General features: G+C 29.5%; 7 protein-coding genes across 7 annotated transcripts; all 7 read right to left on the bottom strand. All coding sequences in view use genetic code 12, as the record gives it.

Moving 5' to 3' along the window:
* Positions 1-85: 85 nt before the first annotated feature.
* Positions 86-4108, bottom strand: CTRG_04395 (uncharacterized protein; the record flags this gene model as incomplete). Its single annotated transcript, XM_002550052.1, has 1 exon — positions 86-4108. One exon carries the CDS (start codon positions 4106-4108, stop codon positions 86-88), a length of 4023 nt encoding a protein of 1340 aa, XP_002550098.1.
* A 381-nt stretch (positions 4109-4489) lies between these two features.
* On the bottom strand, positions 4490-5182 carry CTRG_04394 (uncharacterized protein; the record flags this gene model as incomplete). Its single annotated transcript, XM_002550051.1, has 1 exon — positions 4490-5182. One exon carries the CDS (start codon positions 5180-5182, stop codon positions 4490-4492), a length of 693 nt encoding a protein of 230 aa, XP_002550097.1.
* Positions 5183-6311: 1129 nt separating this feature from the next.
* On the bottom strand, positions 6312-6935 carry RRS1 (Rrs1p; the record flags this gene model as incomplete). The annotated part of the gene is made up of 1 exon (XM_002550050.1): positions 6312-6935. The coding sequence occupies one exon, from the start codon at positions 6933-6935 to the stop codon at positions 6312-6314; it is 624 nt and encodes a 207-aa protein (XP_002550096.1).
* Positions 6936-7522: 587 nt separating this feature from the next.
* CTRG_04392 (ERMES complex Ca(2+)-binding regulatory GTPase) lies at positions 7523-9193 on the bottom strand (the record flags this gene model as incomplete). The annotated part of the gene is made up of 1 exon (XM_002550049.1): positions 7523-9193. The coding sequence occupies one exon, from the start codon at positions 9191-9193 to the stop codon at positions 7523-7525; it is 1671 nt and encodes a 556-aa protein (XP_002550095.1).
* Positions 9194-9470: 277 nt separating this feature from the next.
* CTRG_04391 (uncharacterized protein) lies at positions 9471-11063 on the bottom strand (the record flags this gene model as incomplete). Its single annotated transcript, XM_002550048.1, has 1 exon — positions 9471-11063. The coding sequence occupies one exon, from the start codon at positions 11061-11063 to the stop codon at positions 9471-9473; it is 1593 nt and encodes a 530-aa protein (XP_002550094.1).
* A 2734-nt stretch (positions 11064-13797) lies between these two features.
* LRO1 (phospholipid:diacylglycerol acyltransferase) lies at positions 13798-15942 on the bottom strand (the record flags this gene model as incomplete). Its single annotated transcript, XM_002550047.1, has 1 exon — positions 13798-15942. The coding sequence occupies one exon, from the start codon at positions 15940-15942 to the stop codon at positions 13798-13800; it is 2145 nt and encodes a 714-aa protein (XP_002550093.1).
* A 264-nt stretch (positions 15943-16206) lies between these two features.
* Positions 16207-17130, bottom strand: CTRG_04389 (uncharacterized protein; the record flags this gene model as incomplete). Its single annotated transcript, XM_002550046.1, has 1 exon — positions 16207-17130. One exon carries the CDS (start codon positions 17128-17130, stop codon positions 16207-16209), a length of 924 nt encoding a protein of 307 aa, XP_002550092.1.
* Positions 17131-18897: the final 1767 nt, after the last annotated feature.

Genomic DNA, 18897 nt, shown 5'->3' with positions numbered 1-18897 from the left:
TTTTATATTTAACCCAAAAAAGAAGAAGAAGAAGAAATAAAAGAATATTGTTATATTACATATATATAAGGAAATATACTATACATCATGAAGTGAACTTTTTTTCAGCTACAGCTCTAACCATTCTTTCGGTAGCCATACTATAAGCTATCTTAGCTCTTTGATTTAATCTTTGACAAACAAAATCTTTTCGACCTCTTGAAATTAAAATTCTTAAAATTATATCTTCTTTTAAAGTTTTACTTGAAATTGGATCAGATCTTGATTCTTGAACTTCTTTAGCGGCTTGCTTTCTTAATTTGGCAGTTGCATTTGCATTGATTGTTTTATTTCTTAATAAACTTCCAGCTCGATTTATACTTCTTGAATTATTAATATTTCTTGCATTGGAAGAAGAAGGTGTAGTAACATAAGAATCAATGTTATTTCTATTATTTAACATTTGAACATAAGCTGAAGATAAGTTATTAACTTCCTCAATTAAATAATCATCTGATTGATCATATAATGCGGGAACAAGTAATAAAGATTGATATTTATCTGTTTTTAAATCTTCCATTGGTGGTCCATTACCTTCATTATGGAAAAATGAACACAAAAAATTTAACCATTGCAAAATTGTTTCAATTTCAACTATTGATAATGGCCCATCCATACCAGATATACCTATTGAAGCTAATGAAACGTTTGAAAATTTTGATGTCATCGATTGCCAGGATGATGTATTTGTATAATGTGATGAAGACGATGAAGACGAGGAAGATGTTAAAGATAATGAGCCCCCTTCAGCTTTAATTTTTGCCTTTGATAAATTTGGCAACATCAACTCATCAGCGGAATTAATCACATGTTTCCAGGTCTCAACCATAACTTTCATGAAATTTTCATCCATTAAAAATTCTTTCAAAATTGATAAATTCATATTTAAATAATCACATAAATTTTCAATTGATGCTTCAAATTCTTCTCTGGAAGGATTGGAACCTTTTGCACAAACTGCTTTAAGATTCTGCTTGGAAAAACAATTTGAAATAAATCCACTAAATTTTTCAACAATTAATTTGATTGACCTTTCTTGGGCTCTTTTCAATGATCTATAAGCTCTTCCCATGACAAACATCGCATCCAAAGTTTCACTTTCAACAGCAACTTCAATAATAATTTTACCTTGTAAATCAAGATCTAAAACAATTTCTTCGGGTATACCATTATGTTTGAATTTTCTTGGATTTAGTTCTAATGGTGCTTTACCACATATACAATGTTGACCAAATCTACCATCCCAAACAGTAACATAGGTGTTTAATGAAGAATTTGCAGGAATAGTGATTTCAAATTCTTCATCCCAATAAGGATCAGGACTATGTTCAATCATTCTTGTTTTGCCAATAAGTTTTTTGGTATCTAAATCTCTTATCGCTACATACGGATTGATCTTACCACTTGTTGAATCCTTATAAGCTCGAAGGTTTTCTCCTCGTACTACTCTTAATGAAAAAACATGACTTAGATACTGTGTTCTAGAATTAGGATTATAAGTTGCCAAGGAATCTGAAATTGATTCTGGATCTAACCAATCTTCTAACTTAGTTAAATTATGCATCATGGAAGAAATATTATTCAATGCAATACAAGTTTGAGGTTCAAAATTATAGACAACTTCTGGTTCTGGTCTTTTAAAATTTTGAATATTGGAAACAACATTTTTAACTCCATCAAACCAATTCTTCTTTTCTTCTTGGTTGGATAATTCTTCTTTTTCCTTTTCTTCAACTTTAGGTTCTAGTTCTTTAATAATTTTAGTGGTGATTTCATCAGAATAAAAAATGGCCCCATTGGAAATACTCTTTAATAATGTAGTATATACTGTCACGAGTTGATATTCGTCACCCCAATTTTGTTTCTTTAACGCATTCAAATATTGCTTGATAATGGAAAATATATCCAAAACTGCATTACTGTTTCGTTTTTGATCTTCATCTAAATTAATTGGAGCGTAATCATCTTTTTTAAATGCTTCAGAAACAATCAGGTGGATTTTTTCATCACTTTCTTCTACCCATGATTTCAAATAAGGAAAGAAGAATTTTTCTAAATTAAAATTAAACTTTGAACCTGACGGTGTGACTTGATTATAAATATCTCTGATTTCACTTAATAATTGATAAACTTCTAATGCATCGGAATAAGGAATTCTTTCGTTACGATTATTGGTGACAAGTTGAATATATTGTATTGTCTTTTGTGCATCACTGGCAAACATCCCCGTTGTTATGGCTGCGACTGATCGAGAAACATTTAAAAATCCCAACAAGGGATTCTTGTAACGTTTTTGTAAATCTCTTATATCTTTCACCAATGCTTCACAAACATTAATCATATGAATGACATTAATGGAATCATCTCTTGGTATTGTAAATAAATATTCTTCGTACCTACTACCAGCAACTCTTGTCAATGTTTTCTTTAATCTTTTCTCCCACTTTTTAGGTAAATCAGATTCAACCAATGCTGGAAATAACGAATCTGATTCTACATAATCACCAAGAAACTGCAAATATGGACCAAATTTGGGTTTAACGGTTTTATTAAATATTAATTGAATGTTTTCTCTCAACCCCACAAATGTTTGACTGTACGTATCACTTAGATTATCAATCCATTCTTGTTGATCTTCCAAAGACCATGTGTATTGTTTTTCATCCCAATCCAATCCACCATCATCTTCAACAATTCGTTTACAGGTGTGGAAAAGTTTCTCACTAGCAGGAATATTAACCGGTGTCAGGTTGGAGGAGCCTTTCTTGGAAGAATCAGATTCAATTGGGAAGTCAACCAAGCCATTCACTTCTTGTACGGCTGAATAGAAAGCTACTGCTCTTGTAGGATAATCAATATGCCATACTCTTGCAATAATATTTAACATATCAGATTCTGATTTTTCAAGTATTGGTTTCCCTGGATCCGAAAAGTCCAATTGATTTTTCAACGAAATAACCAACTTTACAAGTGACATGAAATAACTCCTTGCCTCACCATTCCTAGGTATTATAAAAAAATCTTCACCTTGAGGTAATGGAGGCAATGGTAATAAAGTTAAATCAGCTGGAATTTTATATCTATTAATAACCTGATTTGTCATATTCTGTTGTCTTTCTTTCCATTGATTAAGCGCCACATCTGATACAAAATTATTATCAATTGAAATTGGAACTTTAATTAATTCTTTGGCATCATTATGAGCTGGTTTAGCCAATGAGATATCTTTATATTTAAATACATCTTGTTGTAATTGAGTATCATCAACACCAAAAATTTTCTTAATCAATTCAATTGCGGATTTATTCATATCACTTATTCTATAAGATTTAGTTGGATATTTAACATTTTGATTTTGTTCTGGTTGAATAAGTTTTGAATTCGATTTATCTTGAAATGAATCTTTTCGTTGATTTAATTGAGATATTAATCCAGAATCAAAATCTTTTTTATTTTTAATTAGTTCAATTAACAAATCAATAAATGAACGAGTTTGTTTGAATACAGTTTTATTCAATGCATCATCATTTTCAAATTCTGAAACTTTTCGTAATTCTTGACTTGCAAATGCAGTAAATTTTGAAATTAAAAAATCAATATTTCTTAATTCATTTTCAATATCTTGGTTTAATAATTCTCCATATAATCGTAATAAACTTCTTCTGAATTTCTCATCCACAATCTTTTGATTTGTCATAATTAAATTTAGTTGAACTCTTAAGTTCTTAAATGCATAACTTGGTAATTTTTGATCAAAAACCATACTTGATCTATTTCCTGCATTCCCATTAGTATTATTAATTCTACGTGGTATACTACTACTACCACCACTACCACTATTATTGAATGATCCTGATGATGCGATAAGGGAATCTAAAATAGGAGTACGAAATCTTGCTTCATTGCTATATTCTAGTAAGACTATTTTTAAAACATATTTATACAATTCTGATTTATCAACCATTGATTGTGAATGATGAGCAAGTGGAATTGTGGAAGTAGACGCCATACTAACCACTCTTCTTGAGATCGGAGGCAGCCTCACTGGAATTGGCGATCTTGAATTCATATGTCTCGTTGGTTCTTTCACTAAAGAACTATCAATAACTTCAAAAGATCAACTAGATCGGATTATAGTTGCCGTTTATGGGTTATATGGCTGTTGTCTGGAATTCGGTTTTTCTTTTTCTTTTTTTTTGTTTGGCTGTCTGATTTTTTTGGTGTGATTTTTTTCTTTCTTTCTTTCTTGTGTATATGTGCGTGTCTGTACCGTTGGCATTTCCGTGTCAAGATTTCACAAAATCCATTTTAGGAAATTATTGCTAAATCACGTGCTGATTATATAATCAATTACTAAAAAAAAATAGACTTTAAAATTTTACTAGTACAATATACACAAATGATACATAATAACGTCTTTTTAGTTGAAACAGGCAGGAGAGTATTATCATTATTCTTCTTCTGAACTTGGTTCGTCTTCAACGAAATCATCACTATGGATAATTGGTTGACTCAGATTTATTTCATTATCGACTTGAGAACTAATTGGAGTTGAAGTAGTTGAATCATCCCAATCTTCAGGTTTAAAAATATGATTACTTAATAATTTATTCATTTCAAAAGCACCAACAGATTTTTTTTTGAATACTCGATATAATTTCTCATCACATTCAATTTGTCTTTTATCATTTGGATTTTGTAAATTATTATCTTTAATATAAGACCATAATAATTTCACAACTTTAGGTCTTGAAGTTTTTTCAACTCCAATAACTGAAGTTAAATCCGGTGATAAATACATTTCTCGATTGAATGGATTATTTGCAATTTGAGCTTCAGTTAATGGTTTTCTTTTTCTTTTTGTCGTGGAAGTCTTGGTTGCTCCTGACGTTGTTGTACTTGATGTTCCATTTCGACTTGATCTTTTGGATAATCTTGTATTTTCTTCTCTTGATAATTTTGCAGCTAATAAAGCATCTTGTCTTTCCATTTCTTCTTTACTTAATTTCGCTTCTTTTTCTCTTCTATTAGCTAGATCTTGATATCTATTAAGAATCAATTCATTAATTTGTTTCTTAAAATTTATAATAGTTAGTACTAAAATTCCTGTAGGTAACTCCTTGGTTGATATTTGTAAATACATACTTTATTTTCGGTTAAATCTACACCAAATAACTCTTGTAATGCATTTCTAATTCTTCTAACTGTTACCTCTTCTAAATTAGCGACACTTAATATGGCCTATATTCATATGTTAGTAATTGAAAATCTCGACGATGGACTAGGAGGGGGTAAATTGGAGGACAAACAAACAAAGAAAAAAAAAAAGTCCGATAATTTCAAGATGATAATTATAAATTACATACATCAATTGTAGGAAGATATTTATTAGGATCAAAATCAGTACTCATTGTTATTATCTGTTTTCTTATGCAACTCAATCAGATCTTCTTCTGATTATCTTAATTCTAAAAATTGATTAAAATTGGGTTTGTAGATTTTTTTTTCTGTTTTTCTGTTTTTCTGTTTTGTTTATTGTTTTTTTTTTTCTTTTCTTTTCTTGTGGTTGATGAAATTTTTGTACAACGCCATAAAAGAGAAAGAAAATAATTCGTAATTGCAACACGCCCTCTCTCCCTCTCTCTATTTCCTCGGTCCTAGATTAAAAAAACTAGTGCCAGATTAGTGGAACCAAGTCGACCCACATCGTTCCATCTACCACAAGATACTCTTCGTCGTCACAAAAATACTCTGAAATCAGCCCTTTATCTAACTTGCTACTTATGCAAACCAATAATCATGTTTGTATACTCAAATAACAATCCTATTATCATTTCCTAAATGAATATCACGTTTGTCTAGTAATTTAGCTTTCTTATCATTACATGATCAATACCTAAATCCTTTTGATGCTGTGCGTTATCAACATTCTCTACGCTGTATAACCACTGAAGAATAGACTCTTCATGAATGTTTTCTTTTATGTTCATCATTATTCAATAAAGATTGCCCATAATGAGATTATTACATATTCATTTCCATCCTCCATTTAAGTTCATACCACATTTTGCAATCAACGGTTTTGAATCCTTGCAAGATGAATTGACAAATGGTAATGTAACTCGTCGATATTGATCAAACGGAAACAAAGCAGAATATTTACAATTTAAACAATGTCCAGTTTGTCAAGGAAATCAAAAATGGTTTGGTTTCATTAAACAATAATTCTATACAAACAACAACCTAATATATATATATATATTTAAAAGGTTCTATTTCAATTGATTTCTTAAATTTCGTTTATGTTGTAATTCATTCTTCTTGACTAATTTCTTTCTTTCAGCTCTTCTTAAAGTTCTTGGATCAATCAATTCATTATTTGTATTTTTAACTTTATCATCAACTTCAACTAACCATTGATCATCAATTTGTTTATTTTTACCTTTATAACCCCATTTAGGTACCCATTCACCTGAATTTTCATCAAATACCAATTTACCAGATTTTTCTTTTGGTTTAATACCTTTTCTAGCAGCAAATTGTTCCCATTTAGTCATTGGTTTCTTCTTTGGAATTGGTTTTTCTCTTGGAAGTATTGTTGTTGCATCAGGTAATTGAATTAATGTCATAGTTGAATTTTGTCCTGTTGATGATCCATGAGTTTCAGTTGTAGTTTTAACAGGTAATGATAAAATTTGATTAATTAATAATTGTACATTATCTCTAGTTGTTGATGTAAGATAATCTTCTTTTTCTTTTTCATTATTAGAGGTTAGAATTGAATTATCCAAAGGATTTGGATCAAATGTAGCTAAATTTCCAAGATCATATGTGTTTGGAATAGGTTTATTAACTGTAACTGGTTTGAATTCTTTCTCTCCTGATGATGAAGACATCTTTTTTTATAATAGTTTTAACGTGATAATAGAAAATAGATTATTGAAGATTATTGTAGAAAGAATTTTTTTTTTTGTTTTAGATTTTTTTTTTTCATGATGAGATGAACTAAAGAGAGAAAACGAGGAAAAAGCGAAAAAAGCAAGAAAAAAATTCAATGTGAGTAGCCCCATTTGGGAAATGTTATATTACGCCGCATTATCTTTTTCGAAGACTACTTAAAACCCAAACTGATACAAGAACCATTACTCCAATAGTTGTACCAGCAATAATTAAATGTTTCATATCTTCTTGTTCAACATTTGAATCTAATTTTAAACCAGGAGTACAGATTGAAGGATTTTTAGCAGCATCAACCAATTGAATGAATAATTCATGTAATGAACTGTTCCAATTTAAAGATACATGTAAAGGAGAATTTAAAAATAAATCTCTTGTATAATTTTCAGGTTGAACATCTGAACGTTGCTGTTGTTTATCTAAATCGGCTTTTAAAGCAACAAAAACACTTGGGATTTCATCTAATTTGCATCCATGTTTTTTACGTAATTCAACCAAATATTGAAAACTTTCAGGATCTGAGGAATCATAAACATAACAAAATTATATCACATTGATCTAATCTTGATTTATTCTCAAGTATAGCTGGTTCTAATTCTCCCAATTCTTCAAGTATAAGATAACATTGTTTCCCGCCTCTTAATTCAATATCTTTAACAGCCAATCTTGGTTGAATTGTAGGGGAGTAGAATTCACTATAAGAATTATGTAAAAAAGTTTCCAATAATGAAGTTTTACCTGCTTTTGGTGCACCAACTATAAAACAATTAAAAATATTTCGATCATTAATTGAACTTCTTAATAATTTTCCATGTTTTTGTCGAACTTTCCTTGGTTTTGTTATTTTAATAGCTTTTGTTGAATCAAGCTCAAATCCTAAATATGCAAGATATTCTAAAGTAGTTTTATAATTTAAAAAAGTAGTTAAATTCCATTGTGCTAACCATCCTTGTAATGTGACAAATCCTTCATCATTACAAACTATTGATTTTGGAAATTGATTATCTACCCATAATTTAGGTATACCAGGAGTTGGTTTAAATAAATGTTCTAATTCTAATTCATTTAACCCACCATCATTATCTTTATCAAATTTAATAAATAAATCAACAAAAAATTTGTATCCCGTGGGTGATAATTCAACACTTGAATTTGGATTGATATCAACTTTTGGATTTAAAAAATTATCATTTAATGATAAAGAATTTGTATAATTAAATGCTCTTAAAATACCCCATATTGTTTCATGTCTACCCAATTCAGCATAAATTTTATTCAATTTAAGAAATCCATCTTCTGAAATAATTAAAGGGGTGGAATTATTTGAATATTCAGGTAATATTTCCTCATCTATTTTATGTATAATTTCATTAAATTCTTCGACTTCAGCATCTTTATTAAATACTTTTTTATGTAAATTTGAAAATTCTTTATAATTTAAATAACCATCTTGATCAGTATCACTTAAAAAGAAAATTCTTTTCAAAGCATTTATAGCACCAGGTTTTAATTCACGTTCTTTTGAATCAAATATTGGAGATATTGGATGAGTTATTGCTCTTTGACATAAATAAAAACATTCAACAACATTATAATTATTTTTAGCACTACATCTAATTCCTGCTTCGATTTCTTTAAATTCATTAATTAATGGTATAAATTCTTCAGAATTTTGTGATTTTATAAATTTTTTCTTTAAACTTATTAAATCTGATTTATTCCCACATAATATAATAGGTAAATTAACTCCCAAACTTCTAAATAATGGCATCCAATGTAATGATATTCTTTCATATGTATAATGATCACAATAAACTAACCATATAACATCAGCTCTTTTTAATTCTTGTTGAAGATTATTCATATCGGAACTTGATGTATCGATAATTGTAGTTATAGTAGGGATATATTTCAGTATCAGTAAATCATCATTTGAATCATGTAAACTTGGCTTAATATTTTGTTTTTTAGAATTTTGTTTCTTTGGAGGTAATGGAATTTCATTATTTATAGATGAATACTCTTGAATACTTTCTAAATAATCATCTCTAGATATGGTTATTGGAGGTAAGACATTATTATTATGTAATTGACGATCAATTATGGTGGTTTCCTTAACTAATGATGAAATCAACGATGATTTTCCAACTTCATCATCTCCAACTACAACTATTCTTATACTTTCTGGGGTTGCCATTGCATCAAAGGGTTGGTTAATGATTTGGACAAGAACTGGTGATTTTAAATCCGAAGAAACAACAGAAAAAAAAAAATATCCAAAAATCTGTATGAGTGGGTTGCGACATTCTTAGTTTACGACATTTGATGCTGCAATGTATACAACATCTAACTTGACGGGTGATTTATCTACTTATGAAATTTATATTGAACATCTAATACTACAAAAATTTTGAAGAATAGGAAAAAGGGAGAGCAAAAGTGTATAAATAAGAATAATAATATATAATAATCATCTAGTAAAATTTATCAAATGAAGAACTAAAGTCTTCAAAATTAGGATGTTGTACTTCAGAAATTTGTGAAATATAAGGATTATGATGTGGATGGTGATTTGGTAATAGTGGTAATTGTTGTTGAGAAGATTGTGGCGGTGGTGGTGGTGGTGGTGGACGATCAGGAGAATTATCGGTTTCTTCTGCTTCCTCTTCTTCTTCTTCTTCCTCTTCTTCTTCTTCTAAATCCTCCTCATTTTCTACTGGTGGTGTTATATTGGATGTAGAAGTAGGTTCGACTTCAACAAATGCTGATAATTTATCATTTCGACAAATTTCTTCAAAATTAGCTTGTTCTCTTTTGGCGATAACAGATTTAATTTCATATAAATCACAAATTGAAAAATTACCAATAGTTGATTTTAATACTTTAATAGATTCTTGATTCCATAATTGAAATTTCAAATCATTTTTAAGTAATTTATAATTTTTAAAACTTAAATTTAATAAATTTATTAAATTTGATTTTTGTCGAACTTTCATTCTATTAATAATTAAATTAAGATATGATTCATCAGGTGGAGAATTTGTTGGCCATTCATTAACAGGTAAATATAAAGCAACTAAATGAACAAATAATTCAGGAGGTTGAATTTCATTACTATTTGTTAAAAAATCAGGTAATTTTTGATTAGCAAATAAATCTTGAAACCATTCATTTGTTAATATTTTGGCTTTTATTCTACGATCTCTTAATTTTCTTCTTAATTTACTTTTTTCTTTTTGACCACTTGCTGAATCACTTGACATTTGAGATATTGCCATTGATTTTTTAGAAACTCTTCTTTTTTTCGTTATAGACGATGATGGAGTAGTGGCTGTAGATGAGGTAGTTGAGTTCAGTTGTTGGTTCGATGTATGTAGTGAAGTATTTGAAGGTATTTTATTTAAAGAAACAGTTGAGGATACTTTACTTAGTGAGGCAGCAGAAAGTACTGGAGTTGAAGAATTTGAAGATAAGTTATTGTTATTATTAGTAGAATTCTCATCAATTGAATGGAAACTAAAATCACTACTTCTTCTTCTTGATGCATTAATTCTAATTAAGTTAACTTGATCAATGGGATGCCAGGGATCCCCTTTTTTAAAATCAAGATGTCTACCCAAAGACCCTTTATGAGCAAATTGTTTATGACAAAATTGACAAGTTTTTGAATCAAAATCATTGTTAGTTGGAGAATTTGTAGTATTTGAAGATCTTCTTCTATTCATAGAAACAGATTGGGCATTTGAAGTAGAAAGTAAAGGATCAGGAAGTGAAGATTTTAATATAGGTAGTGGTGGAGTACTTGTATTGTTGATATTATGGGTGTGGCCATTCCCATTAAAATTGGTAGTGGAATTACCAGTAGTTGTAGTTGAATGAGAAGGTAGTAGATTATAATTCAGTTGAGATGGTAATTGTTGCTGAGGTGGTGGTGGTAGCTGCTGCTGCTGCTGTTGTTGTTGCTGTTGATGGAATTGATTGAATTGAGGTATAGGATTTTGGTGGTGGTGGTGGAGTTGGTTGTTCATATCATAACCATCATGTGTATTATTATGTGTGTTATCCATGGTTAGTATATAACTTCAAATATTAAGTGGTAATTTGAACAACAAAAAAAACAAAAAAGAAAAACTTTGAAGAACTGAAAAATATTTCAACTTATTCTTTGTTTATAGTTAATTCACTATGATTATATACTAGGTAATAGTTCTGTGTGTAATAATAAATAAGATGATGAAGTTGTGGGGGAGGAGAAGAAGTGGAACTAAAAATAATGGGAAAAAGGGGGGAGGATAATATGCACAATCAATGAAATATACACACACTTATTCACTTACTCATTCACTCACTCTCACGCCAGATACAAAGTGTAAGGGAAGAAAAAGTTTGAACCTAAAATGATAAAAATTAATTTATACAGTATGTGTATGTACAAGTGTGACTTGTTGTTGTTTGTTGAAAATGCCCTCTCTATGCAATGGATGTTAATATTTGTAAATGATTTACCCAATTTTTTCAATTATGTAACTCTCAAAAATTAAAAATAAAACACTATCCGGGAAATTGAATTGATTTTATATAATTTATTATTAATGTATCATTCATCTATTGACAATTTAAACCTAACCTTAAGTCAGCTTCGGACTTTCTTGAATGATTAATTGCATTTCAATTGCTTGTTGGTGTGAAATAAAAAAAAAAATGGCTCTACCCCTTCCTGTTAACATGCCTTCCTTCTCCTCCCCCTCTTTCTAATTCACTTTGCTATTCAAACACACAGAAACTAAATTTATATTGAACTTATATTAAATTACACAAACGCAATGTACACTCACACAAAAGAGACTGATTACCCAATTGGGATAATTTGTACTTGTGTGCACGACTTTGTGTATGTGTCTGTGTGTTAATATTGCAAATTAGACTAGTATACTCGGGTTTTGGTAGTTGGATTGATTCTGAGGTTTAAACTAGTACGCTTATGGTTGTTGTTGTTGTTGTTGTTGAGTTGTTAATGACTTTGTACCAGGGCGATCCCTTTTATGTCTAAGTGTTGGTAAGAATAACAATAGCCCAAGAGTATCTATTAGTTTAAACTTTTTTGGGTGTGGTTTTAAATAGAAACCATTATATCTTTCCCTGCTCCTTGTGAACCTCCTCCACTTCCTCCTTCTTCCTCTACTACTGTGTTATCTTCAGAAACAAGTAAGAGTAATATAATACAGTACAATAGCATACAATACATTGTAGTTGTTCTTTTAGTTATAGTTTTGTGTGTTCATTATTGTATTCATTTTGGCGCTTGTTTGTTTTGTTTCGCAATAATAGCTTCACTTGCTTTTACATTACACATATTACGTATTACATATTTCATTTTATTCTACTTTTAAATCTACTTTATTCACACATAAAATGTCAAAGCAATCCTTATTCTATTGTGTATATTTCATTGGTGTATTCTCCAATAAAGAAATTTTTTTTTTTTTGCATTTGCTACTCTCCCGGCTAATATTCCTTATTCGTTTAAATTAATCATTAATTATTGTGATCCAATCTGTGGTGTTGTGGTTGATTCAATATTCGTATTATTGAAAATCATCTATTATAATCTCAATAAAATCATTAAACTGCAAATAGGTTTGATTGTCTGTTGATTTGTTCATTTCTTATTCCCAATGGACATAAACAGACGATATTTAATAATCATGAAGAATTTTAAATTGCTATTCTTATTCAAGTAAAAAGAGATCATCATTGCTTTAATTCAAATAAATAAAAGAAAAGAAAAAGATTTAGGGTCTTTTACTTGTATGAATTGAAAAAAAAAAACTTCATTACTTTCACCCCTCCCAGTCGTCTTCATAACCTAATGTTCTATTTCGTATTAAGTAAATTACGTCACAGATTATTATTATTATTGTTGTTGTCATGTTCAGTAGATCATTCATCTCTAACTTCTCCGCCCTGTATTATTGTTATCATCATCATCATCAATTGTATACCTTATTTTGAAAATGAAAATTTAAAATCTCCACTTTTATTTTATTTCATTTTATTTCATTTCATTTTGTTTTATCATACATCTCGCCTAAATTTTTATTGATTCAATAATAAAATTGTATTTCTACTTTGCTCTTTCTTTTTTAGTACAATTGTATTAATCTTAAAGATTGAAAACCCTATTATAATAACAATTATACTTTTGATTGTATAATTTTTTACTAAATTCACTTTTATTTGTTTCATCTTCCCGGTCTTCAGTTTCTCTTCTGTCTTTTGACCTCATCATTTTTTATTCCTCCCCCCTTTATTTTGTGTGTGTGTGTGTGTGTGTGTGTGTGTGTGTTCGGGTTTATTTTTAGTTTCCCCTGAATTTCCATTTACTTTTTTCTTTTTTTGTCTTCTTCTTCTTCTTCTTCTTCTTCTTCTTCTTCTTCTTCGTGTGGACGGGTTATAACTCCGTGCAGTATATCAATGGCTTTTTTTTTTAAGAATCATCAAACCATGGTGAAGGTTTCATATCTCCGTGTTCAGTATTACATCTCTCTTCCTTGTTGTTTTCTTTTCTTTTCTTTTTTGTCATTTTACGTATTTGTATAAAACCACGGGGCTCATGATTAAAAGAATACCCCACATATTCAATCTAGAAGCAATTTGTAATCTTTCTTCAATTGCCGATCTCTCTTTAAAGAAAAAAAAGATCTACATTTTATATGTTTCTTATTATTATTATTATTATTATTATTATTATAATAATCTAGAATTTTATTCGTTTTCTCTTAGTTTATTTCTATATATCGTTTACAAATTCAATTTTTCAACAATTTCTTTCAAATTACTAACAAATCTATCTTCAATCATATCTTCATTCCCACTAACTACTTTTAAAACCAATTCATTCAATTCAGCACTACCTAAAATATCAACATGTTCTGCTGTTTTAGCTCCTCCTCTTAAATCAAATCTATCTGGTTCATGTTTAATTTCAACAATTTTAACTTTTGAATTTCCTGGATTATATCTCGATTTATCTCCCTTTGACCATTCATGACACATACTATGAGTTAGCAATGATACCGTACCGTCTCCATCACCTAATATAACCCCATTTGAATCTTCTGCATCTATAATATAATCTAATTTAGTTGATTTTTTATCAGCAGAAATATATTTATATGCTCTTTCTGTTGGATTGCCAACCCCGTAAAAACAATAAATCTTCATATCTGGAGCATTTGGTAATGCTGCTTCTAATGGATTTGACCATTTGGAATGATCTTGATTATTTGATTCCAATTCTTCTTTGGTATATGCTATTCCATAAGAATAATTCTCCTTAACTCTTTTACTATACCAATCTGGTGAATTGGACAATAATTCTTCAATACCTTCAGCCATAGTGATTTCTTTATATGGTTTAGCGTCACTAGTTTGATTTTTAAATTGAATAAATGTACCAAATGATCGATCTTGTGGTTTTCTACCTTCTGTAACTTCTGAATCATTAAAAGTATTGATTGGTGGATCATCAGGGGCATAGGTTAAGTTCCCCCATAATTTTTCACCTCCTTTAGGTATCATACTTGCAATACCTCCAAAAGTACGTAACATATCAACTCTTTCTCTTCTACTGAAAAATTGCTCTAATCCATAAACTGCCAATGCATTTAATTGTACAGTATCTTTCATTTCTCCAGAAATCAACACAGGGATACTTTTAGGAGTTCCTAATGTAGATCCACTAATATCAATAAATGCTTCAATATTATCATTTACCCAGTTTGAACCACCATGTCCATAATATGATTTATTAGTAGCTTCAACCCATTTCAAAAAATAAAATATAATTTGACTACCCATTGAATGGCCAATTAATACCGATTTTTTATTATTTAATTTATTATTCAATTCAATTTGTGCTTTTAATTTAGAAAAATATCCATCTCTTTTTTCTAAATCAATATAAGCTAATCTCCAATCATAACTAGCACTAATCATATTATTTGGTCCATAACCAATAACAGCTAAATTTTGTAAAATTTTATTCCAAATCCAATATCCAGCCATGAAAAAATCAGCAGCATCAAATCCTTGAGCTGCTCTAATTTTAATATTTGGAGGGTCTAACCCAGTTTCTTCATCCAACATAATATGTTTTAACCAACATGATTTATCTAAAATCATAGTTCTTAACATATAAAATGAACCCCATAATCTTTTACGAAAATATCCAATTGATGGACAATCTCCAGTAGTTGTTGTACCCCAAGATTCTAATCCAGTACTAACTACACCAGGAACTAAAACAACATTATGATTTTCAGTGAAATTTTTAGTAGATTTTAATCTCATTCCAACACTAAATGAATCAGCCAGTCCATGTAATCCATCATTATCTTCATTTTTACTTGATTCTTGTAAATATAATTGAATACTATTTGGTAAAATATCTTTCCAATTTTTCCAATCATCAAAAATTCCATTTAATTGATCAAATTTAATAAAATTTTCTAATTCTCCGTTAAATGGATGTGAATTTGTACTAAACATTAAAGCAAATATTAATCCAATAATTGTACCAAATATAAACATAAATCTTCTTGATTCAATTATTTTCTTTCTAGATTTCTTCTTGTGTTTTTTCTTAATCAGATCAATTGATGATCTTCTAGATAAAGATCTAATACTTCCTCTATCATCTGCTGCTTCCTCTTCTTCATTGTCATCTCTAGTTAACTTTGGTTTGAGTATATTATAATGGTGATGACTATGATGATGACTATGATGAGGTTCATCATATGAAATTGGTTTTAAAACGGTACCTGTGGAAGGATCAATTGAAGTAGATAAACCTTGTGGTTCTGAATCTGAAAATGATGATACTTCATCATCATCTACTTCCTCTTCATCATCTATATGTTTCCTATTCTTTAAAGATGATGACATGGTTAGTTAGTTGTTTGTTGGGGTTAGCTGATATTTATGAGATTATGGGTTCCATTTTGTTGTCTGTTTTTTTTTTCCTGTCTCTGTAAGTAAGTTTGCTGTTTTCTTGCAGTACGACAAGATTGACACAACGAGAAAAAAATAAAAAAATAAAATAGAAAAAAACCTTGCCGGTTCGAGTCGGGAACAAAAAGGGCTGGGCGGGTGTGGGGCAAATTTCCGATAACTGTTTTCTTACTTATAGAAACACATGTGTTTATTAACTTATAAAGCATCCATGGTATAATCATATTCAATACCAGGAGTAACACTAGCTATAAATTTCAAAAATATAATTAAATATTGATCAACTCTTATTCCATCTTGTTCCAGATCCAGATCTACATCTTGTTTTTTCTTATCATCAATTGATAAATTCTTTATATCTTCGTTAATATCCTCTTTTTTCAATTTTGAATGTTTCATTAATACTTTCATAACAGAAGAATGTTTACAAGGATGGATAGAAACAGATGTGGTATTTATCCCCACGGGTAATTTCTCAATTGTAGCCGTTTTATCTTTATAATCCAGATTTATATCTTCAAACATTTGATTAGGTAATAAAGGAATACCATTTGAATCAAATCCAACTAAATACAATTTTGGTACTCTATAAGAAGTTGAATAGGTTATATATAAATCATATTTTCTTAACCTATTATTATCAATTATATCAAATTCTTCAGAATCATTAAAATCCTCTTCTTCTTCGTCGTCGTCTTCTTCATGTGATTCATCAATATCTGGAATTTCTTCAATTTCTTCACCTTTCTTACCATCATAATTATGATCATTACCATGTTTGATTTGTTTAGATTTAACCCATCCATCTTCATCAACTTCTTCTTCTTCGTCATCATCTCCATCGTTTCCATTTTCATTTCCAGTTAAATAAGTATTTGCTCTTTGATAACTAGGAACATGTCTAGTAATCAAAAATTGTTTATCTGATGGTAAGAATGATTTTTCTAATTCCTTTTTAGGACAACTTGACCATTCCCAAGTTGGAAACTTATAAACTAAATAATCACCCGCTTTAATAAATTCTTCAGGACTAATTTCCCCAGTTGTAGAAAAATTTGAATTGTGATTAATTGGAGTTAAATATTCTCTTAAACTAGATATCTTTGATCTGATTGATGCCATTGTAATTTGTTGTTGTGTTATTGTGTTGGTTTAAATAATAAAGTAATGATTTATAGGTCCACTTCTATCTTTCTCTCTTCTTTTTGAGTTTTTTTTTTTTTGGGTGGCTAAGTTAAATTTGGTAACATTGTGAGAACTGATAACAAATCAACTTCAGATAAAAAAAAACGTGACTCGCTCTCAGAAAAATCAATTCCGAGGGTTTGCACGTGATAATGATTTCCGGTCAGAGTAAAGTATAAAGAAAAGCAAAAAAAAACCTTCTTTACTACTTTTACGAGATGAATGGGGGATGCTTGAAAAAAAAAAAAGAGAAGAGTGTTTTAAGTTAATTGGAAAGTGTGAAGTCGGAGTTTGTGAGAATATTTGTATTTTTCATTAATTTGGTAAAGAAATTCAACCAAACAATACAATAAACATTTGATTATTGAAAAAAAAAAAATCTACATGCATCGCATCAGTAACAAAAATACCAGCGAAGAAGAAGAAGAAGAAGAAAAAGAATAATGGGAATGAAGCTAAATATAGAATTAAGGAATGTATTCTTAACAATTAGATGACTATGATGAGAGATGATTAAAGTAATAGAGGACTTTAGGTGCATTCAATTGATCGGGTATGTTGTTCAATATCAAATACACAAGATTCCTTCAGATCCAATGGAGTAGAACTTCTGATATTAAGAATTGTTGAAAGTCTAAGGCGGTTAGATGATAGAGGCTGTGGGGAGTGACTCAATTACCAATAAAGATTGTGTATTAGATCAATTAGAATCGTGTTTTCTCTTTAAGGTCTGAAAAAGAAGAAGATTCCTTCAATTTGTGATTCAACTTTGTTGTTGTTGTTTCTTTAAACAAAAAAAAACAAATAAAAAAAAACAAGGGAGATATTTTGCGTCACGTTTCCTAATTTGGTGTTTTAGTAGATCCACACTCAACAAATACTTGATTGAGGGATACAAGAATCACTAAACTGATTAAACAAATGGTGTTGCTTGTATTACATTGAGGATAGTAGTCCCTAATTTAGAAACTGGGTCAATTTTGAAAATTGGTTTCTTTAATTATCCCGTTGTTCTTGTTCTCGTTTAATTCTCTTGGTGAGATTCTGTTCTGTTCTGTGTGTTGAAGGATGAGTATGTAAACAAAACGCGATTTTTTATTTTTTTTTTAATTTTTTTTTTTCATTTTCCTTTTGAATAATGATCGTGACAAACAATTCTCACACGTCATACATACGCGATGATTGGATAACATATGGAGATATCGTTCGTCTATCTTTATAAACTGAATTGATGACTATTGACTTTATAACCCATCATTCTACTACTAGTAAAATTGACATCATATTCTAATTCACAACGGTCTAGCAGTATCACAACACGAAGAGCATTTGAGGAAGAAGACGAATTGTGTTGAACCTGCTTTCCAAATTGTATGCGTTAAATATTTCGAAGAAATCCAAAAATGTGCAAAATCTAAACAAAAATAAACAAATTTATAACAAATGCCAAAAAGGGTTCAGAAGAAAAACATCTTTTTCATCTATCCCTCCATTTACAATGATAATAAGAGAAAAATGTATCGTAATTAGGAATTAACTCATATTACATGAATAATGATATGGCAAAAATGTAAATATAATGTAAAAATATCAACATGGAAATATTTCTCTTTCAATCTTTCATCAAACAATTCAATTTGTTTCATACGAGATTGTATCAAATGATTTTCATACAATGTGATGTTAAAGGATCGACCCAATAAT

The sequence above is a fragment of the Candida tropicalis genome (assembly GCF_000006335.3).
Source record: "Candida tropicalis MYA-3404 genomic scaffold supercont3.6, whole genome shotgun sequence".
NCBI lineage: Eukaryota > Fungi > Ascomycota > Pichiomycetes > Serinales > Debaryomycetaceae > Candida > Candida tropicalis.
The sequence above is the reverse complement of the archived record's forward strand: the minus strand, read 5'-3'. Positions and strand labels throughout refer to the sequence as shown.